Below are 24,171 nucleotides of genomic sequence, written 5' to 3'. Positions count from 1 at the left end.
TGGATGCATGCAGTCTAATTGTGCATACAATATGTAAGATTGTACAACATGTTTAACTTCTCTCCCATGTAAACAGATCTGTGTCTCACTTAATAACTTGTATACTTAATGAAACAATAATTTGTAAGTAGCTTAACTCTTCTCTTAACATCAAGGTTTTGTGATCCTGGATCCTAGAATACAGTAAGTCATTTTGTAAACTTTGGGACAAAGTTTCAACTCAATATGTATATAGTGCTCAGGAGGGTTCAAAGACCTTCACATACATACTGTCAATAATCCTCCTTTACACCATGTACGGTAAGTCAGTAGTAGGATTTTCGTATTGCATGAGGAGGGGGTGGGTGGGAAGAAAGAGATGGCAGCATGCCTAATGCCATGCAGTGAGTTCATGGCTGCAAGGACATTTGAACTGGTGACTTTGTAGTCCACAACCCAGTCTCTTAAGCTTGTACACCACAGTAGCTCTCAAAGGGACAAACTACTGCAGAAAAGAGCAACCAAAATGATTAGGGGACTAGAGCAACTGTCCTCTGGGGAGCGGTTAAGACACTTAGGGCTGTTTAGCTTGGAAAGAAGGTGGCTGAGGGGAGACATGATAGAAAAATTATAAAATTATGCATGGTTTGGAGGGAGTGGACAGGGAGAATACTAGAACACGGGATCATCTGCTAAAGCTGGAGGGTGAGAGATTCAAAACAGATAAAGAAGTATTTTTTCACACAACGCATAGTTAAATTGTGGAACTCCCTGCCCCAGGATGTGGTGATGGCTGCCAGCTTGGACGGCTTTAAGAGGGGAGTGGACATTTTCATGGAGGAGAGGGGTATTCATGGCTATTAGTTAGAATGGATACTAGTCATGCTGCATACCTATTCTCTCTAGTATCAGGAGCATGCCTATTATTTTGGGCGCGGTGGAACACAGGCAGGACGGTGCTGCTGCACTCGTCTTGTTTGTGGCTTCCTAGAGGCACCTGGTTGGCCACTGTGTGAACAGACTGCTGGACTTGATGGGCCTTGGTCTGATCCAGCAGGGCCTTTCTTATGTTCTTAATTAGTCCCACATACAGTATGCAGGCTGCTTCCCCACCTCTAAAAACCATCTTATAGGACAGGCAAGGAGGAAAGGAGGATGACAAGGGGAAGGTGACAATGGCACTTTGCCCTGTTGGTGGGCACATTCTGTCCACTTCCTCAGACCTCACCCTCATGCCCCATGTGACAGAACACAAATCCAAACAAGATAAACCTTGGCTCAGTGGAGAAGGAGGGAGACTCCCAGAGGGAGACTGATGCAATCAGGCATGTCTAAAATCACAAATACAACTATAAACGAGGAGCAGGAGCCAGTGAACGGGGATGAGAAAGTAGAAGAACTTGGCCCCGGATTGAATAGCCTCCACTGGAAAAAGGAGAGAAGCAGCGATGGACTAGAGCAGGGGTGTCAAACATACGGCCTGCGGGTTGGATCTGGCCCATTGAGAGCTTTTATCCGGCTCGCAAGATAGACAAGGCTGCCACTTCCCCCTGGCTCCCCATCTGGGCTGGCAAGGAATGGCCCGGCCTGGCCAAGTGATTTATGTCATATCTGGCCCTCATAACAATGAGTTTGAAACCCCTGGACTAGAGAATTCTTACACTTGCCTTTCCACAGAAAGCATCTGGATCCAATAGGAAGTGGGCTTCACTTGCACACATGTGTGACAAACATATATGTTTCCTTGTGTGCTGGAGAAGGCAATCTCAAAAACCAGTGCTATTCCTACTCCTAAAAGTCCCAACCTCCCCCCCCCAGTTCGTTAGCCACAACCACCTCTTCTCCAACCGCCTCCTGTGAACATCCCACCTTCCAAGTACTCCCCCTTACCTTCCACCCATTTTTCAAGCAATCCCTCCTATTCTTCCTTCCAGCCACACCCCAGGGCACAGTTCATAACAACACATGGCAAAGATTGGTCAGCAACTAGGAGACCAAAGTTGAAATCACAATCGTGCAGCTCACTGGGCGACCCTGGACCAATTACTCTCTCTCAGCCTAACCAACTTCACAAGCTGTAGAGCTCCTTGGAGGAAGGATGGGACAAAAATGAACCAGACAAGAAGAGTTGGTTTTTATATGCTGACTTTCTCTACCAATTAAGGGAGAATCAAACCGGCTTACAATCACCTTCCCTTCCCCTCCCCACAACAGACACCCAGTGAGGTAGGTGAGGCTGACAGAGCGTGACTGGCCCAAGGTCACCCAGCTGGCTTCATGTGTATAGGAGTGGGGAAACCAACCCGGTTCACCAGATTAGCCTCCACTGCTCATGTGGAGGAGTGGGGAGTCAAACCCGGTTCTCCAGATCAGAGTCCACCGCTCAAAACCACCGCTCTTAACCACTACACCACGCTAGCTTATCATCTCACTATGCTTATCACAACTAACTTATCACCTCACTATGCATATTCAACTTAAAGCAGACATTGTCAAACAGTATCCACTTCAGTGCAAGCACTGTATGAACCTGTAAAACTATAAACTAAAGAAAACTGGGGGCGGGAAGTAGTGATCTGTAGTAGGAATGAGAAAGTGGCAAAAATCACCTTCTCGCCAGCAGACTGCTGTCCTGCTGCCAAAATTGCTGTTATGCCAGCAAAATATCACTTCTGAATCCAATGTCAATGAGATCTTTTCTGTACTGAAATAATGTAGACTTGCAATTCTTGGATGCAGCCATGGATTACAGGGAATTTCCCCCCTCTTACATGAAAACAAAGACTTAATCTTAAATCAGAATCTTTTTTTGAAGTTATCCAAGGCAGAAAATCTATGGCAATTCTATCAAATGTACATGTTGTGTTCTACAGTAGTACATGACAACTGGGTTGATGCTGGAGACCAAGTTTATTAAAGATACTACCAAAATTTTGGCAAACATTCCAAAAAATCAGACTTGTAAACATAATGCTTCCCTTTTCAATTGGCAGCACTTTGAAAAATATATTAAGACAAAAAGAAAAGACAAGTATAATTCAAAAACTCAATTTTGTGACCAATAACTTATGTTCCCACATGATAAAGTGATGGTTTAAATTAAACCAATTAACTGCATGAAATGAAAGTTTGTGCTGTTTGATGATCACAGTATTTTATAGTTAAATACATCTTTGTTATACTCCTGGCACCCAGGAAAAAAATCTTTAAATATACATTTCATGTAGGCAATAGCTTCTTTGCATATTTTTTCTTCAAAAAATACTTTTATAGCAGTAATATAAATAGGTCGCCTACATGTTTCATTTTATAATTTTGCCCAAAAACTATAGAATTAACTTTTGTAATGTATCAATCCCCCCCAACAAAGCTGACAAATAGTTGAAATGGAAATATTTATCTTTATAGGAAAAAAACCTGCACTAAAACTTGTCAGCTGTTTTAACCTGAACATTTGGCCTGTAAAGCAGATTTCCTCCAACTTGTATATGCTCACATGCACACAACACTCTCGCTCTCATGCACGCATACACACACACTTGAGACACTAATAGGCCATGTAATGCTCCCATTGCTTTGATGAAGTGGGAAGCAGTGACTTTATGGAGCAATGAATTAAGTACAATCAAGATGCATAAGCAAACACCATAAGGCAACCATTGCAATGGGGGTTGAAATCACAAGTTACTGTTGTTGACAGACAGGTTGTATATGTTACATATACACACCTCTTAACCCTCCCAAAACAATGTTTTTACTTTTTTTTAAAGTTTTGTGCAAAGTTTTACACTTTCTACCATTTAAGGCAAATAGTTTTGCATTAAAAGAAAGTCAGAAAACAGGCTTATAGGCATCCAAAAAAGCTTCTCCTTTTGCTACAAGTTCTCTTTTAAAAAATGTGCACAACCTCAGAACTAGAGAGACTGGATCCCCCAATACCCACTGGTAAAATGATTTCCACTGATAAACATGTAAGTGTTAAGGAAAAGGGGACCAGAAAAAAGCAGCTTCAGCTACGTAGGAAAGCAATATCCTCCTCATCAACAAAAACAGCAACGCAGTCTGCAAATGCTGAAGCTTCTGCATTAGAGCAATTTCAGATTTTTTAACCTTGGAGCAAGTTGTATGGAATTTTAAATAAATAATCTTTAGTTTATTCACATCTTCTGGTCCAGAGATCTAGTGCCATGACTCTGCTTGCCGTTGGTCAAATTCACCTATAAGTCTTTTAATGTGCGCCAGCTTGTTATGAAGATATTCACATCTGTACTTTTCTTCATGGTAGTTGGGGCTAGACTACAACCACAAAAAAGAAGAAGATAGGCTTACCAAATGGATCACATTTAATTATTTAAAAATACATCTTGATTTTGTAGGTCGTTCCACCAATACTTGTGCGCTTTATGCGCTGGATCCAGGCTAAATTGGCCATCTCCACTGATTCCCAATTTCCACATGTCATTTCTCATGGTCCCTTATCCCCCAGGAGCAGCATTTCACACATAGGTGCAGTAGAGCTCAATTAGCTGTGTGGGGAGGGGGAGGGCAGGAAAGTTCTGTTTTCCCATTGGAAAATTTAGTCTGGATCTAATCCCACATCATTAATTTTGCAGATAACAAAACTAGCAGCGACTGCAAATACACTGTAGTCCTTCCTTCTCCTTTAAAAAAAAAAAAGAAAATGGCAGAACTGATGCACACAAATTAAGAAATGTTTAAATAATTCTATACAGGGAAGACTAACCAAACTTAGTGCTGTGTGTTGGCTAACGGTATAATCAATAACGGTACACCAAAGGACCCAGGAGTTACAGTGCAACCTGGGTCTTTATGATAGGAAACATGCCCTTATGTTGCATCATGGGACCGACCAGCTGAAGGGTTTGTAAGTTGCCTTATGTGGGAATGCTTTGGAGATGCAGCTCCAAGGAGTCAACAGTGTCTGATTCATTCTGTCTATAGACGCAGCCACTGTGACTTGCCGACTGGGGCAACTGACCCAAAGAAGTGTCCCATGGTGCTCGTGCACATTGGAGCCAGAAATACGGACTGTATCCCGGCCTCAACCAGGCCAGACATTACTTCCTCCACACTTGCCCTTGTGGCTGTTTGCACAAAGAGGTTTACGAACACAGGAACCAACCAACAGTTACTGTATACTGACACAATGCAGCGCATGTTAAGTACATTCAAATCCCACTGAGAGCAAGAGTTAAATGTCAAAACTGGTGTCCCTCTGACCTAAGAGGGATTTGTGCAGGGCATTCTCTTGACTAGTCACCTGGTGTCGCATTGGCTCATCTGCCGCTCTCAATTTCTACTGTTAAGGTGGGGGAGGGGCATGCTAACCTCTCAGAGCCCTTGCTTCCTTGGCAGACCTCTTTAAGCCGTTTTTGTCTTTTCCAGTCCAATCCTTAATAGCTGGCTTAGCTCTGTATAATCTGGTTCCTCTGGGGCCCTTATGCCTGCTACACCGTCATGGCTATAGCCAGAAATATAGAGCAACAATTGCTGGTCTTGACTGAAAAAGTTATGGAAGATGCTTTTGCAGACCAGAATCACGGCTAGCCCAGTCTCTCTGTTAAACATGCCAAACAAGGAGTCCAGACTCCCAGAACAGCCTTGGAGAGGGACAAGGAAAGAGGTGTAATAGACTAATATGGTTTTTAGTAGGTTAGAATGGTATATAATTGATATCAAAAGATGTGTTTGGGCTCAGCTACAAGAAGCGTCTGAGAATGGCAGGAGTGTCCAACTAAACAAAGAAGTGAAGCTGTTAGTTCAAAGATTAGTTGGAGTCCATCAGATAGTCACTGTAATAATTTTTTATATTCTTGGTTACAATACACTGAGATTTCATATACATGAATACAGAAATTTGGTATAGTGTTTTAAGTCATAATTAGCCAGCCAAGAACATGAGCCCTTATTAGGTGGGATAGCTATCTATCGTTGGAAGATGACTTTGAAAACTTGCAAACATGGGAAGCTGAACTGATCTGGACTGCCTTCATCGAAGATACTTCTTGCTTGTGATCTGCTATATTCTTTTAGCTTTAATGTTAATATAAAGGATATAAATAGTCATGTTTTAATAAAAAGATAAAATAAAAGCAATAATTTTCTAGTAATATTTTTACTTGTGTACTATACCCAAAACAAACCAAAAATGTTGTCGAGGTATACCTTTTGTCAAGTTATTAATGCTCTGACACATGAAAGCTAAGAAGGTGCCTAGGACTTTGTGAGTGCAAGCCTATATCTGAATCAAGGCTAACCAGAGTCATCCAGAACAAATTCTCCAAGCCTCATCTTAAAAAATATATTTAGAAATGGGTTCAGGATTAGAAAGCTGGCACTAAGTTTTTTAATTCTATTGGGGAGGGGAAAAGAATATACAAGAAAATAAGCTATACTAACCTGTTTGATCTTCCGATATTCTTTTAAGACTTCCTCATGCAGTATCTACACCCAAAACAATAAGAACATCAATGATGTATGTCCCAAATTCTTCCCTGCTATTCTATTGAAGTACCGGTATGCATAGGAAATAATATTTGGTATTAGAAGGAGAGTTGGTTTTTATATGCCGACTTTCTCTGCCACTTAAGGAAGAATCAAACTGGTTTACAATCACCTTCCCTTCCTCTCCCCACAACAGACACCCTGTGAGGTGGGGGGGGGGGCTGAGAGAGCTCTAAGAGAGCTGTGATTAACCCAAGGTCACCCAGCTGGCTTCATGTGTAAGAGTGGGAAACCAACCCGGTTCACCAGATTAGAGTCATGTGGAGGAGTAGGGAATCAAACCCGGTTCTCCAGATTGGAGTCCACCGCTCCAAACCACCGCTCTTAACCATTACACCATGCTGGCTCCAAAAATATGAATATACCCCCTTTTAATTGCACCACAGAGCACAGTAAGAAACACACACAGGGCCACAGAGAGCCCATGCCATGCAGCAACATAATGCTTTCTGACTAGACACTTAAATATTCCACCCCCCTTGCCATTTGTCCCAACTCTGGGATTAGGGGTGAGGACAGAAGAATTTATCCAAACTTGGATCGCCCCTTTGCTCCTCTTACAGAGTTGCCACTAATCACAGGTCTAAAACACAACAAGTGCTACTTCTCACTCAACTGAAAGTGGCCTACAGGGTAACAACTGACCCGAGCCTATTCATCGGACCACCATATTGCTTAGAAAATAGGAATAAGCAGTCATCACTAAACTTTATTGTCTACTTGTTGCCTTAAAATATATCAAGCCAGAAAAAAAGACAAAACCTTGGATCCATCAGAAGAGTGTGCCTTCCTCTTCAACTACCAGTCTGCTTGCTTGTCCCCCCAATTCTCCCTTTGGGACAACCAACCTTCATGAATAAAATGCATCACATAGTATGGGGGAGCTGCAGTAAGGAACCCAGAGAAGTTGCCTCTTCCTCCTGCTGGCAGCAGTGAAGGGTGGGGAAGAACACGATGAGTTCTCCAATTCCCCCTCTTCACTGCAATGCTCATACCCCGGTGCGTTTTACTTATAAGGGTCACCTGACCCTTAGAAAGGCTTTAGGGGATAAGCAGCAAGAGGCAGGGAAAGAGCCATTTCTACCAGCTTCTTCTGTGAGTTTTTCACAATGGATTCAATCCAAATTCACAACAAATAAACAATCTTTCTTAAAAAATCCAATACTCATTTAAGCCAGCCAAGGAAAGGAAGCCCAAAAGAGAGATGTTGCTGTGTTTGCAAAAAACTGACACCCCCCCCCCCCAACCAAGCTTCATCAAGTTTGTAGGGCGGGAAGTACTCCAGCACTTGGTAAAAATTCTGTCTATAAGACTTCAATGCACAGGCTTGACACACCCAGCAAAAATTCTTTGATTCTCTAGTAAAGAGTCGGAACTTTGAACTGTGACCTCACACTGGGGTAATGATATTATGGTCACCCAGCAATACTATTCAAAATATCCATAAAGACAGAGTTATACCACCAAAGTAGAAAATGGAAAACAAAATGTTTTACCTGATACTCTTTAGATCCTGGAGAAAGCAGCTTACGCTGTGCATCTAGCTTCATAAACCTCCTAGTAACGTTGTCCATCCTTGCATGCAATGTTCGGTATTCATCATACTCTGCATTGAAATCATCCTTGTAACTTTGCCTTTGTTCATATGAGACAATTGCTATATATTTTCTTTAAAAGAGAAAGAGAGATCAAGTAGAATCATCCCCAATACTTTCAGTTTACAAGATATTTTCTAAGCATTTATTGATCTTGTTTGTGGGCTTCCTAGAGGCACCTGGTTGGCCACTGTGTAAACAGACAACTGGACTTGATGAGCCTTGGTCTGGTCCAGCATGACTTTTCTTATGTTCTTATCTACTTCTCCTTTAAAACGTTGCACAATTTATGATCCTTAACCTACAGGTATTATGAGCCAATCACACTTCACCTTTTCATTCCTTTTCATTGTATTCAATAAGTATGCCTTAAAAAGATGACCTTCAGGATTTGTATTGGAATAAAGGCCATTAAGATTAAATATGGATATCATAATCCTTCTGTGAGTATGTGATTAGGCTTACAATTCCTGGAGTAAATTATAAATCACCATAACTTTTGAAGAACAGGAGTTGTTCCAAAAATGTCAGACAAAGGTAGTCAAACCTTAGCCATTTGTATTTTCAGTAAAATATTGCTTTCATTAGGGAGAAGAATATTTTTGGTCTTTCTCTTGAGAGCACTGTACCTGATTAATTAAATTAATAATTAACGTTTTAATCAGCAACAACGGCGTCAAGAGGAAGTCAAAATATCCTTCTACCTATTGAAACTGATATTTCAATGGAAAGACATTTCATGCAAGCAAAAAGCTAGCTTTCAAAGTAGCAACAGCACTGCGCACCGGCACACTGCCTCCCCGACTATCTTGTTACACCCCCTTCTCTACTGCGTTATTGCTACTACTAAGAGGAGTAAGGTATCTATAATTTCCTTGGGGAAAGCATTTGAGCCTGAAAGAAAAGGATACCTCCACTGGTTCTTGAGCTCTTTCCCTATCCCTTGTCTTGTGCAGTTAAAGTCCCTTTGGGTGAGAAACTGCTAATATGCTCTCAAGTGGGTTTACAGAGCAGTGCAAGACTGCATTCTCTCAGATTCTACTGTATGGGGGGGGGGGAAGAGTCCACACTGTCCAAGCAGGACAAACAGGGTCTGTGCCAACTGCAGCTGATATGCCATAAACATGTGTAGGCAGCATGATTCCAGGGACAAGGATCACGTGGATGTGGCGAGAGTCGAATTAACATTGCTGTGTTTTACAGTAGCACATTTGACTAATATGCAAAGTTGCGTCAGCATTTCAGTTAAAAAATGGCCAGAAGTACAGTCTGCTCTTAGTTGTTAGGTTTACTGCAGGAGTATAGGTTGCAGGGTGTCCTGCCGCTGCCTAACACAGACACTATGGAAAGGCATCCGAGGCACCTCACACAAGTTTCATTCACTTCTCTCGTTGAGGGAAAAAATTCAACACAACAAACTGAAAAAGCAGCACCCCAGATAGTTTAAGACAAGCTATTTTTCTGAAGGGTTTCCTACAACAGCTTCAACAACTTGCTCTGGTAATTATTAATTAGGAAGATTTCTAAAAATAGTTAGGCTGGACAAGCAACAAAAGGAATGTACACTACGTACAAACAATGCCCAATTCTGGTACTTGAACAATATATTCCAAGCATGCCTAGCTGAACAGGAAGCTATTAAGAGTTTTGAAATAACACCCCTCCATGACTATTTACCATTTCTAAAATCTACTGAACAACTAGCAAGAAATGTCATTGATCTTACATTGACAGACACTGGTTCAGTGAGTCAGAAGACGGGGGGGACTTGTTTACATGAAGAGTTTTAAAACTTTTAGCACGTGCAATTATAGTGAATATCTTGCTTATTGTTCTGCATAGAAATGGATTTTTAAAGACAGGGCTAATGGGCATTGCAACACAATATTTATCTCACTGAACATCCACTATTTCCTGTGCTTTCTATATGTCTTTGTTCCCTGCCTGCAGAGTTTGCTCTGTGCCATTGGGAGGGGGGAGGAGCATCCTCTGTATTGCTGGTGCCACCACTTAATCTTACAGGGGCCCATGCAGTTCTGTTGATGGTGTCACAATGATATCTCTGACACAGCTAGAGCACAGATATGAAACCAAATCACATGGGTCACCACAGCCAGATTAAATGGCAGTGAGGGCAAAGGGGAAAAATGGCCCTAAGCAGCAGCTGCTACCAAGAGAACAAAAGGACTGAACATTACTAAACATACAAACACGTTTGCATCTGGTGTTAGAAGTTGCAAAGGAATGGGAGGTACTTTTCAACACTTATAAAAATGACGGATATAAATTCTAGCTGTGGAAGCCAAAGTTGTCCAGAAGTATCTTGCTTTTTTGGGGTTTGTAAACAGCTCAGAGCATAGGAAAAGCAGCTATTCAATGCCTTAGAACAAACAATAAGCTGAGCCTTTGCATGCTGCAGCCCTATGAGATTTGCAAAAGGAAAGGAGAGGGCTAGAAGTTGTGAACTGGAGGAGTAAAGAGGCTCTGTCTCACCCGAGCAGCCCACAGTCTCGGTAACTCTTTAGTATCACTGACTTGATTCCGAGTTCTCCCCTATGCAATTGCCAAGAATAATCTGTCTTCAAGTCTTTGGGAACAAATTGGATTAGGGCTATTTTTTCAACAAGACTTCTGTACAGGATGCTACTCTTTGGGAAGAGGGGATGGAAAATATCTATACCGGGACCAACATTTTCAAATCAGTATCCAAGTGTTTCTCCTAGGCAATCCACTCATTTGCTTCAGCCTTTTCATACAAATAAGGCAGTCAGATGTGAAGCAAGAATAAACTTCATCCTAAAGTCTGAGGCGGCATGTATACCAAGAGTGCTTTTCTCTTCCAGATAGGTAAGACAAGTAAGAGGGGGAAGCCAAGATGCCACTGCTAAAATTTAAATTTTTACGTTAAACATGGCAACATTGCCTTCCCTCAGAACGAGAACATGGCAACATTGCCCTGTGGCTTTTCCATTTTGTAGCCTGAAAACAGCTTTCATGGGTTAAATGCTTTATCACCAAGGAATATTGCATAAAAAGGTTTCTCCCTGCCCCACCCTGCTGTCCCAGCATTATTCTACTTACACAAAGTAGTCTGGTAGCTCACTTGTTGACAAAGGATCTGTTGAAGCAGCACAAGTCTTTTTAACACCTGTAAAGAAATAAAAGTTTTGACACTTTGATAAGAGATTATATTAAAAGGCAAACCTGCTCTGACTTTGAAGTGCCTACACAGGGTGCTCCTTCCTAAGGATTAGTTTTCATAGTCTCCAGAGACAATTGAGAGCAAAGCATGCTATTGAATGTTTATAATGGAGGTTGTCTGACAAATTCTCAACAGCCAATGGCAGGAATTTAAAATGCAAAAGCAACTTCAGACCTCATACAATAAAAGCAGTCTAGTGTTAACCCTGGGTCACCCTTCTATTATTCCAAGACAAGTCATGGCATCTGCGCAGCAATTCAAGAATTTCTGTGGCAGATGTCGGCACACAATAGGAGATGGGAGTTTTACATCAACCTCCAGTTCTCACTGGAGTGAAATAAAGACTTTCCTTTAACTCCTTCCCTTCCCTATAGCCACACCAAGTTATGGACCTGCAAAGCTCCAAGAATTTAGTAGCAAATCAATCACGCAGGAGGGGGAATCCATAAAATCAAGCCAGCGCTGTCTCAGGGAATGATCGGGGTGCACCCAGTGCTCCTCAGGACAACAGGTTAAAAATACAGCTTGGGTGTGAAATGCCCCTTGAAGGTGCTTCTGCTTGGGAAAGGGGCCTTATGGGCACTGCAGATTCCCACTTGGCATCCCACAGCGGCCTCCCATGCCACTTTGTGCACCATTCCAGCTCTTCCTGGATCTTCAAAAGTAACTTACGGACAGGGCATGATGGACTGCAACATAAAGGAGGGGGGGGTAGGAAAGCCATGTTGAACAGGCAGTCATCAGTGTGAAACACTCTGGTTCCAAGCTAGCATGAATAAGCCAGACAGTTTGCTTTAAGTTTATTAATGGGCTATTGCCTGCTGGCTATGAGCAGCCCTATAACTTTCACAAGGGCATTAATAGGTGTGGGTAATTCTGACGTGTTTACTTCCATTGGCTGTCAGCAAGTTTCAAACACATTAAACCTGATATTACATCACAATATTTTACAATGTAGAGCACTTAGATAAGAAGTTATCCTTGATATTCTGTGGCTATAATTAAAATTATGCGACTTGCATCATAATTGTTTTGTATTTAAGAACACATCAAAGGTATAAACAATCTAGAGGTATGCTGATTAAGATTATATTCCCTAAATCAACATTTTGGGAAAACGATATTACTTAGCATACCTAAGAAGCTAGTAACAATTCAACGAACCCAGCTGGACTTCTTTAACTATGCGATAAAAAGGTCAGGATTCCATGTTACCCTGTATTATTAAACAAAAGTAAATTCAAGCTTTCCCAAGCTCCTACCGGGACAACCATATCATGGGCTTCAGTGCTCAGAAAACCTACAGTATTGTATCTATCAGCAGTATACTTAAGCATGGATTTATTTATAGAGATGTAGATCAACTTTTCAATTAACTCCAAAGACTTTAAAATAGGTCACAACTCAATTTGGCTCAGGAAGTGTTTAAAGTGATAAATTATTAAAACACCCTTATTAATATTCAGTAACTCCAGTTTATCTTTAGAAATAGCTCAAAAGTTCTAGAGTCAGAGTTTCCCCCCAGATGCGCTAAGGGTCTGAATATCATTTCAGGAATTGAACTGACGATAGCCTGCAACTTCATGGCTACCCAGTTGTCATCACAACTCATGGCAAAAATCCAGAACTGTGTATTCAAGCTGAGTGCTTTAACACAATGCAAGCTAGCACACTGATGTAACATGAAATGCCATATTTAACATTAGAGCAAATAACTAAATATGCAGAATTGCTTCCAGCTCTACAATATGGATTAATTTACTCTGACCACTTAAAGTCACCCACTTTGTCAATCACCAGTCATGACTGCTAGTCAATTTTAGCTGTGTTCCTAAACTGTATTTCAAGTTTAGCCAAAGCATTGAAATATCCCCTATAAATCAATGGAGTAAACTAGCGTCATGGTGGCTGAATCAAGAGGAAAAGCAATTAGGTAGTTATTTATACATAGCTCCAGGGTTCTGAAATTTTCTATATCCTGATAGTTCTCACACTGCAGATGTCATTTTTGGATTACCACATAAATTATTTATAAAATAAAACAAAAAACACATAGATTGGCTAAAGAAAAATTAGAAGCTCTTGAAAGTGCAAAAAACCCCAAAAGTAAAACACAGGCTATTTCCTGCTAGTATGCAAACCCTTTCCAGTTCTGACTGATTAGCTAAGATACCACAGAGGCTGTGTTCCAGCTGCACCTTAACGAAAATCAGTCCTCCCCTCCTCAACCACTGACCAAAAAGCTGTGATGTCATGGAATGTTTGAACATTCCACTGTTTAGCAATACCCTGCCAAAACTAAGGGCAAAAGTGCTTATGTGTTGTTGGTGGATTTATTTGCATAATTTCTTACTCTGTGGCATGGGGGAGGATGAAGAGTTATATTCAGGAGAGTGCTCAATGTCTGTTTTAGATAAAAAATACTTGGTTATATATAAGGTTATTTTTCCCATACTGTAGTTCTAAGAAATCATATTTAGGGCAAAGGAAAAAGCACCAAGTCATTACTGACCCATGGGGTGATGTTACATCATGGCATTTACTAGGCAGACTATGTTTATGGGGTGGTTTGCCATTACCTTCCCCAGTAATCTACACTTTACCCCAAGCAAGCTGGGTACTCATTTTACCGACCTCAGAAGGTTGGAAGGCTGAGTCAACCTTGAGCCGGCTACCTGAAACCGACTTCCGTCGGGATCGAACTCAGGTCATGAGCAGATCTTTGACTGCAGTACTGCAGCTTACCATTCTCCACCACCACTTTATCATTTCCGCTAGTTTGACTTCAGCTTACTAGTAAACAAGAGTGTATTGTTAAGATATGGTATCTGTTTGTTGTTCCTCCACTGAGATAAATTCCTTTGAACTGGACATTTGAAAGTTTAGAACTGGGAAAGGTTTTTTTAAATATTGTTGAAGCAGTGGTTCGTTTTAGTTCCAATGCTAGCTCAAACACTGCTCTCTATTAATACAAGATATTTACTTAAAGACAATAAGGATCAAAACTAGAATTCATATATATAAAGCAGGGATTCCCACTGTGGTGCCTGTGGGTGCCATGGTGCTCGCCAACACCTTTCCTCATGCCCATCAAGTATTTTTATAAAGTGGGCAGGGACAGATGGGGCTTGTGCCCAGCAGGGTTTACAATTGGCAGTGCAGATTAAAAGACATTCTGTTAAACGGGGCTTCTGCCTTAAATGCTGGAGAAGTAGTATGAGAGTTCTGCATAGCCTCACTTCTGAAACTTTGTGGCTGGCTCCGCCTCCTGCAGCAGACATTTTGTTCTTGCGCCCACCACCCTGTGTCAGAATTCCAAAGGTGCCCGCAGGCTCAAAAAGGTTGGGGGCCCTGATGTGAAGTATGCAAACTTATTCTGCACTAGGCACTTACATCCAATGCATAACTGCAAGATTTTACTCTTTACTAAAAGATAGAGTGAACAGCGTATAAGATGTTGTGTGGACACACTTCAAATTTTGTCATGGTTTACACATCCCAGAATTAACTTTATAACCTTTACAATTACAAAAGAGAATCAGTAACTGAGTGCTAGATAATGCCGAAAGAACAATGACAATCCTGAGATGCAGACATAGCTACAGCAATTACACATCAGGTGATCGCTGTCGCTTTCTCTACAGCATTTAAAGGTACCTTACTATGAGGAGGTAATGCCAGGTCTTTTCTTCCTACCTACTCCCAACACCCTCAGTTATTTATGCATTTCTTTACAACCTGAGCACCAGTGCTCACACAATTGTTCCGCCTAGTTAAATCCTTATGTAGCAATTCTCCCATACAATTCTTCTGTAGCAAGACATTAATGAAAAACCATCCTGAGTTGCATCATCAAATCTAATATGTTCCCTGACATGCTAACTTCCTATTTATAAAAACCAGGTTTTCACCAGCTATACAGTTATTCTCTCTATTTCAATCTATGAAGATATGTTCAGGATATCAAGGGACACATTCCATTGTCCTCATCTAGTATACTAGTTCTTTGGAGACATCCTTGTTCCTAACTGTACAGGCACTTTGAGCTGAAAGTTTTGACCCAAGGAGAGAAGGCACGCACTTCTGTTCTGTCCAGATTTTCAGAAGGCTCTATCTGTGTGTTTGTTTGAAATGCATGAGGCAGTGATGAAAAGTTCAAAGTTTGGGAACTGAATGCACAATGCTATTAATGTGTTTATATATTTCCTCACATACGAGGAGTAACTTTTTTGGGAGGAGGAAAAAACCTAGTACCTTTTCCTTCTCCCCACAAAAAACAGGACCAAATATGTAGATACAGAAGCACTTCTTCTGTATACACACAGAATAGAGGTTTGCCTCTATTCAGCAGTTAAGGCACATTTTAAAATTGTGTGTAACAGACTAAGGTTTGGCTCCTTAGTCCCAGTGAACTAGGGACTGAGCATCTTGGCAGGGCTTATCTGGAAACATGATGGGCATAGAGTCAAAAGAGTCAGAGGCTAGGGTGTGCATACACTGCCCACCAGTTGCGTACCTGAACTAAAATCTCAACACTGTAACAGCGATGTAGTGTGCCAAAAACTGCACTAATACTGCATTTCAGCTCTTTCTGCACATCTTACTACACTTTCCCCAGCATTCTCTTCCTTTTTTGTGCAGAATGGGGCTAGCCTTTTCAGTCTCTTCCCTCCCCAGTTCCACTAAATCCTTTTTAAATAACGTAATTGGAATTGTGTTCCAATTCCTTGGATACTGTATAAAATGGATTTTACTGTGGATAAGAATCCTAGTGAAATCATTCAATTTCTACTACTGTAGAATGCACCCCCCCCCAAAGCACAGAATGCCTATTGAACGATATGGCACATTAGAATAAGAGTTTATGGCATATGCTGTGCCATATCACCTTTTGCAATAGTTGCTTCATTAAATGACCCACCCACTACTGCTATTGTTTATGCAAATTAAAACAAAATTAGTCTTACAAGAACAAGCTTATAGTTTTTCAACGGACTACAGAAATTAATCGGATGCAGGATTGCTCATATATGCCTTTTGCTCGCGTAACTTTGTACAAATTCATTAATTCGGTATTCACTTAAATTCAGGCAGAAAGAAGGAAGGCACGGCAGACTGTTACATTACCACGGCAGCATGAAAGTCATCTGCGTGTTTGGGTCTCAAGCATCTGGTGCATCGTTACGAGAAATACAGGAGGTGAGTGGGAACGGAAGGCGAGGTAGGTATGAGAAGTAACCACACCAGCTGCCTGTCCCACATGGATCCAGTATGCTTATTTTACTGGGGAGGTGTGGGACCCTACCATGCGGAAATGGCTTCCACATTGCATTCAGTGTAAGAATGTACCACGGTTGCTTTGACCAGACACAGAAAAAAAAATGACAGTACCTTCACTAAAATTCAGACTGGAGTTCTTCAACTTGGCAATCTCTTTGTTTTCACAGTCTTTCGCCTTCTCTCTAACATTCTCAATGTTATGTTCTTTAATTTGGTCCTTTTCCTTATGCTTCTTTGACTTCTTCTTGGATTTTTTGTGCAACACTGAACGTTTCTCATCTGTAGATTTTGGGCACACAGACAGATCTTCAGTGGGTGCTGGGATTTCCAGTGGAGTCCTAGTAGTGCATTTTTGATGCTGGTCCTCATAAATGCTGCCATTCTGACTCAAAGTGTCAACAGGCAGGTCTTGAGTTCCCCGGCCTTCAGGAGTGCTAGGGGAATTGGAGTTAGAATTTACAGTCCGAGGAGGATTTGAAACAGAAAGGCAAGTTGGAGGAAGTGGGGGAGCAGCTGGTGTTGCAGCAGCGGCAGGAGGAGGAGGAGGAGGTGGTGAAGCTTCACCATTTTTTTCACCAGAATTAGTCAAGTGATCATTTAACGTTGGTTGAACTCTATTTGTAAGATGAGATATCCTTGGCTTTTTATTCATTAAAGGATCAATGAAGTCAGAATCCAAAAGCCGTTTCTGCAATAAAAATATATTTTGAACACATCAATATTTTGAACACATTTTGAATACTTGTGCCCTTAAGTCTTTAGAACTCCATGATTAGATACATCAGCATGTATCTAATCATGGAGTTCTAAAGACTTAAGGGCACAAGTCTTCAAAAGAGAGAAGCGTTGACTTCTGTAGATTCCCCCCCTTCCACTGCAGACCTTGGCTTTGCCATTATGGTATCCCAAGGGGTCCACTGACCCACAGGAACAAAATTCCAGAGGGCTCACTGGTCTGCATTGGGAGTGCGACGCAGGTAAGTCCTGCTCCATGAGATCCGTGGACCACTGGAACGCACCATTATTTTATCAACTGGGAGTAGTTATTATGCCGCTGCCCATGTACAAGATATATTTACTGCACTTAAATATAAATGACCTATTTGAAGGTTCAGGGGGAAAATGCATTTCAAGTGTACAATGCCATGAGAACTCTTTGGAAAATGAGCTCTTCCCTTAGAAACAATCCTTGCTCACAATGTAGTAAGAATTGACATGCCTATGCAGTATATATAGTATAGGTGTCAGATGAGAATCTGGGAGACCCAAGTTTGAATCCCCACTCTGCTGTGGAAGCTTGCTGGGTAACCTTGGGCCAATCATATACTCTCAGCCTAACCTACTCCTCAAGGTTGTTGTGAGGATAAAATGGAGGAGATCAGAATGAAGTAAGCTGCTTTTGGTCCCTACTGGGGAGGAAGGCCAGGTACAGAGGAAGTAAACAAATTACTTGAAAGAAAATTGTTCCTTTAATACTATTGTTGGTGCTACATTGCTGCTTAATGCATAGCTTGTTTGTTCTAATTTCTCATGTCCACATGAGATGAAGGAATGATTCTAATGTTGCTTTGGGTCCCAACTCATTTCCACTGCATAGTGGGTTTTTTGAAACTGAAGCTCTTTAGCATGTGCAAATGTACCCAAGATGCATATTATTTTTTCTGAGCAAGCAGTTCCCTGCATGCCATATTTTGATCTTGGAAAGTTTCAAGTGCGGCTTGGGGTTGTGGGACTGCCAAACTGGAAAGACAACAAATGCCAGCTGCATGAAGTAGTCAGATGGGCTGTGACCATGAGAACAGAACTGCTTAATTCGCTGTAGCTTTGATTTAACAAACATAACAATATGCAAAACACTGCCCCTCATCCTGAAGAGAATGGGACTACAGCTGATGTTTTGTTTACAGACTGGGATGGATCTTGGTCTTATTTCTAAACTGAAATTATAAGATTGTTGAGTAAAACTGGTCTTTATAGCAATCGGGATGAAGTGCTAAATGAAATAGCAAGACCAAACCACATTATATGAAAGAATCTGAAACAAATCTTGATTGAAATATATATTCCATAAAAGTACTGATGTTTGGAATAGCAAAGCTAATGACAAATTCAGCAGAAATTAAAGCTAGAACATCCATTTTGTTATGCCATTTTTGCCTTATAGATAATCAAAAGCATATTACTTATAATGTACTTGCCAGCAGCCTTAGATTTAGAAATCATAGTGCAGGAATCAGAACAAGTCTGCAAAATATTGTTTGTTTAGTATCATTTTTTCCCAGGTAGCCAAATACTGAGTGACAGTTTCTGAATATTTAGAGAAGAGGAACTTTTGAGATCTGACAATTAGGATCATGAAGGAGGTCTAGTAAATTGTTATAGATCCACAAAGAGTTAAGTAGTCCTGCCCTAAAGTAGGCCTTACCATATCTGCTGTTCATATTCATGAACACTATTCCTATCTCATACTAATCAAATGAAGCCTCCAAACATGGATCCACACTTCTCACATGCCATCTTGCCACACCATATAGAACATAAAGAACAGCAAATTAAATACCTGAGGAGATGAAGATGCACCATCTTTAATAGTACTCAGAGGAGATTCCAAGTGACTGTTGCTGGTGGCATTCTGAGATGAATGTAGTTTTCTGTTTTTGTTTTGTTTTTTAAAAAAAACACATCCAGGTTACAAGGAAAGTCATGCTAAAGATACACTAGCAGATCTTATTTCTTGGAAATAAGTGGACTGTTTCTAACCTGTTTTATATTTTTAAAAAAGGACTGAACTTACCTAGAAAGTATTAATTCCAGTGACTGCCTGTCTATCCCATTGTATCCAGGCCAGTCTTTATGAACTTCTTTATAAACATATTCTTTCAATGTATAAGAATTGTCTTTTGGATTCAAATTGGCTACCTACAAGCAAAAATAAAAAAAACATATTAAAAATCATGCTTACGATATACAAACACTGCCACAATGTTAACTATCAATATAAAAAGAATAGTAAGAAGACAGCAGCATGAATAACAGACAGACAATCAAGCCCAAAGGGCTGGCAGAACAAAAGTATTTTAATTCCTCCTCCAAGCTGTAAGGGACTTGACACTGTGAGCTTCTCCTGGAATAAGATTCCACAATTATTATGTCCCATAAGTAAAAGAACCTGCCCCTTTTTGACCAGAGCATGCACATGGTACAAGACCCCACAGTACAGTCTTCACAGGAGTCTGGGGGTGGGGGGAGATAAAGTAGACAGTATTTTAATACATGCCAAACCTGGACAATTTACAACCTGGAACTAACTGACAACTAGTATAGTCTTAGCATAGGTATGATTTATCCTGGCTAAAAGGTGGAAGCTGCATTCTGTACTAATTGCTGCTTCCAAGGACTACCCCACACAGAGTGCATTAATGCTATCAAGAAGTTACTAAGGCAGACATGGCATCTGCCAATTTAGGATCCTCAAGGAGAGGATGTAATCTGAACCAACTAAAACCGGTGAAAGTATTAATAAAACCGCAGTGACAATAAGTTGCTTTTAAAAATCTACACCAATTTTTCTTCTATGTCTTAGTGCTGGAATATGTAGGGCAGAAGGGATTTTTGCAAAGAGTTCAGGACTAGATGGACCTTGATTTATCATAGCAAGGGACTTCTTGGCAAAGCACACATTTAGGATCACTTAAAGCAGATTAGTTATGCCTTAATGGTTAGAGATCCTGAGTACATACTCTTGTGTTTCAAATGCAATACGTATCAGTGGACCATGGAGATTTAAGTAAAAATAGAGTTTACCCATGATGTAAAAGACATAAAAAACACAGACAGGTTTATTCTCTCCTAAAATAGAAGTGCACACTTTGCTAAAAATAGTTTAAGTTGTGCATGCGTATGCACATACATTCAAATTTACACAGAACCTTTTTCTTCCGCGTGCCAAAATGGTAGCTAAGCGCCTTAATGTTTTCAATTATATCAGCAACAACCTCCAAACAGAGGTAAACCTCTCTATCCCTGATGTCGAAACTATGGACAGGATCCAGAGAAAGGATCTGCATACGTCTGGTAGAGCTGAACATGAAGCTGGGGCTTTGCTTATTGTTCTTGGCGCAGCAGTTACTGAAGAAACAAACTGCTGTTCAGTTGAAAAGCAAGCTTACCTCTCTGGCAGCAAGAGCTGCTGCAATAAGAGAAAAAAAGTGAGAACTGCTTCAGAAGTTCCACTGTAAGCTTTCTGAAACTTACTCTTCAGATCCTACACTCTCTGTAAAAAACTAACAATCCTGAGTTTTGAAAAAACAGAAGTTCTTTATCATCTTAATTTACAGACTTAGGTAAAGCTACAGCAATTATTCATCCCTCTCCCTCACACAATTAATAGCAAAGGATAAAATGAGCCCTCTCCCCCATGCTATTCAAAGTTGTTCTCTTAACTCTGTCCTCAAAAAGCACTAAACAATCTATTCTACGTATCAAGTGATTCATAGACCAAACTTTGTATTAAGTCATGAGTATGGATCAGACCTTCAGGCGTAGCTGGTGGGCGGGGCAGTAGCTCTGATCCAACCCAGAGTTTTACACTACAGTTTAATGAGTTGCATTAAATTAATCTGGCAAGAAGCCATTCTCAATGAAATCACTGAAAATCAGAGACCACAACATGTTTTTCCAGAATGTTTTAACAACTAGGTTTTGTGTAAAGAATATATACTTTATCCTATCAAGTCCACAGTTCAAGTATTATTTGTAGTTTATTAATTGTAATTATTTTGCCAAACAACCTAGGTTTTTCCTGATTTCTATGAGCAATAAGACCAGTTAGTATTCTGCTTGACCTGCAAGGAGTCTTGATTATGCCAAAAATTCCCCATGTTTTAAGTAATATTTTGAGCACTGAAGATTATGAAAAGTGTAGATTTATTAAGGAAGCATCAGTTTTAGTCCAACAATATGACCCAGCCCCATGTTTGTATATGCAAAAGGCAAGAAAAAACATTTATGCAACTAGCCCACAGGATAGCCTGCCATGGGTCTATGATACATAACTGTTCATGTTTCCACTGTGCTTTTTGGATGTCAGCAGAAGAAATAGGATGAATTTCTAAGCATCTTCCACGTTTGTTCAATTTCTGAAAAAGCATACAAAGGAAACAGAAAACCTAACTCGAGCAGTCTTTCTGCATGCCATTTGGCTTAAGAATGCCTACAGATTTAGGATATGACCATACCAGCCATCTGCCCCATGATACATCCCAGAATACAGGAGGAGCCATGAAGTTGGGGAAATTTTCAGAGAACCAGTGCTAAGCTAACAGTAACGCAATCAGAAGAGACTCAAGGAAGATGGTATTTGCACATGCCTTGAAGCGGGGGGGGGGGGGGGGGAAAGGAAAACCTCATCAGGGAGGTAGGAAAGTAGCAGAGCTCTAGAACATCTTGGAGTTGCTTCTTGGGTGGCAAAGAACCCATATATGGGACTGCATAGAACCACAATGTATAACACAAGAAAAGCAGCTGCAGTCAACAACTGAGTAAAGGAAAGGGCAACACCCTCTTATACGTACTAACTTTCTTCCGTTCTCTAAGAGATTAACATGAAAAATATCCCCTCCGATACCACATGTCAGTAAATATGCTTGTGAGTGGTGCATGAACTTCCCATTTCTTATGCAAACTACACAGGTTAAGTTTTGATCTACTGCTGATTCTCTCTCTCCTGTGCACATGTACTGCCAATGCACAAGAGCAGACAGGAACGTGAGGTACAGAACATATATTGTGGGACAGATGAAAAAGAAAAACATGAACTCCAATGAAGATGTGCCTTTAGTTAAAGCATCAAGGTCTTACAAGGCATAGTGCTTTTTTAACTACCATGAAAAATGTTTCTGCACTATTCAATAAACGCTCTAAATCCAATCTAGAATAAGCCACATAATGTGGCTAGTTTAATTGACAATCTTAAACCCAACTGTCATATTAGCTTAAAGAAATTCACTCTGCACAAAGAAACGCCTAAGATATAGTATTGGCAGTTACTGGCCACAACACAGAAAGAGGTGAAGCAAACCCCCCTAAAACACAACATGTAAAAATAAAATAAGATAAAGGAATAGCACAAGAGGGGATTTGTATTACTATCTCAGCGAGAATACTCCATTTCAGAATGGTAGAAGAATGGCAGCATTTGATTTATTTGAGGAAAAACTCTTTATTAAGTACAAAATTGAAGAGTTGGTTTTTAAATGGCTACTTTCTCTACCACTTAAGGAAAAATCAAATTACAATCACCTTCCCTTCCTTACCACAGACACCCTGTGAGGTAGGTGAGGCTGAAAGAGCTCTAAGAGAGCTGTGACTAGCCCAAGGTCACCCAGCTGGCTTCATGTGTAGGAGTGGGGAAACCAACCCGGTTCACCAGATTAGCTTCCATTGCTCATGTGGAGGAGTGGGGGATCAAACCTGGTTCTCCAGACTAGAGTCCACCACTCCAAACCACTACACCACGCTGGCTCAACTGCTGCCTATAGTTTTAATATAATGCTTTTAAACATAGACCACTGGGATTTAAAATAGACCCCAAATGATGCTGCTAACTACACATTTCCTGAAACTCTTCAATAGCTATAAATTCCTGTAATCAGTTTTATTCATGATGGGTAGCTGTGTTAGTCTGTCTGTAGCCGTAGAAAAGAGCAAGAGTCCAGTAGAATCTTTAGGTAGTTTTGTTAGAATTTCAGGTGCTACTGGACTCTTACTTTTTTCTACCGCTAGTTTTATTAAGTACTTTATCTACCTACATGCAGTTCCTTCTTAGTCACTTTCAATTTTTCTGTCCTGCCTTGTTTTACCATGAGAGCACGTTTCCAGATTCAGAGTGAACAAAAGTTCACTTTGTTTTGTTCTAGAAAAACATTTCAATTAGTGAGGCAAAATTACTATTTATTGCTAAATTTGCTGTTGGAGAAGTATAAGGGTTGGCAAAACCAACCTAGGATTTTTTTTTTGCAGCTTTGGTATAAGGATGATTCGTTCTTCTCTCTAGAACTCCGGAGCCTTTTCCTTCTTTAACATAGTGCTAATCGTTCTTATTAACAGTTCTGCTACTTATTTGTTTCTTAGTTGTTTGGCAATGTGGTAAGGTATCTGGTCCCAGAGCTTTCCCCATGGTTTTCTTTTTTCATCACAGTTGATATGGTTCAGCAGAATAGCCAACTCTTACACTCTGTAACAGCTGAACTCCTTATCTGACCCTGCTGGAAGACCACACTAGAAGACAAGCCCCTTCTTGCTATGGTGCAGCCACTGACCGCTACCAGGTGCACATACATTGCTTCTGGATGGCATCCATTCTAGTGATCCTGTTAGAACTTACAGCCTGTCCTCTATGTTAAAGGATACTGGAGAATCTACCAACGGCTGGGCTTTACGGTGAATGGCTACAGCAGCTGCAAACTTTTCTTTCAACAACAAATTCCCTAATGCAACATCACATTCTGCTTTGTGGAAATAGATGCATAATTCTTTAGATTTAGGCTTAAATGTGCAACAATTTATAGATACAGATGTCTACAAAACTGG

General features: G+C 40.7%; 1 protein-coding gene across 1 annotated transcript in view; it reads right to left on the bottom strand.

The window, feature by feature from the left end:
• Positions 1-2,870: 2,870 nt before the first annotated feature.
• ELL2 (elongation factor for RNA polymerase II 2) overlaps positions 2,871-24,171 on the bottom strand; it is a 41,788-nt gene continuing 20,487 nt past the window's right edge. The window contains exons 6-12 of the mRNA XM_056848158.1: positions 19,376-19,500; positions 19,142-19,232; positions 16,693-17,269; positions 11,181-11,247; positions 8,001-8,172; positions 6,400-6,444; positions 2,871-4,275 (exon numbers count right to left, since the gene is read on the bottom strand). Coding sequence (XP_056704136.1) covers positions 4,159-4,275; positions 6,400-6,444; positions 8,001-8,172; positions 11,181-11,247; positions 16,693-17,269; positions 19,142-19,232; positions 19,376-19,500 — 1,194 coding nt within the window. The 3' untranslated portion in view covers positions 2,871-4,158. The remainder of the gene's footprint in view (positions 4,276-6,399; positions 6,445-8,000; positions 8,173-11,180; positions 11,248-16,692; positions 17,270-19,141; positions 19,233-19,375; positions 19,501-24,171) is intronic.

The sequence above is a fragment of the Euleptes europaea genome, chromosome 4, assembly GCF_029931775.1.
Source record: "Euleptes europaea isolate rEulEur1 chromosome 4, rEulEur1.hap1, whole genome shotgun sequence".
Classification (NCBI taxonomy): Eukaryota; Metazoa; Chordata; class Lepidosauria; order Squamata; family Sphaerodactylidae; genus Euleptes; species Euleptes europaea.
The sequence above is the reverse complement of the archived record's forward strand: the minus strand, read 5'-3'. Positions and strand labels throughout refer to the sequence as shown.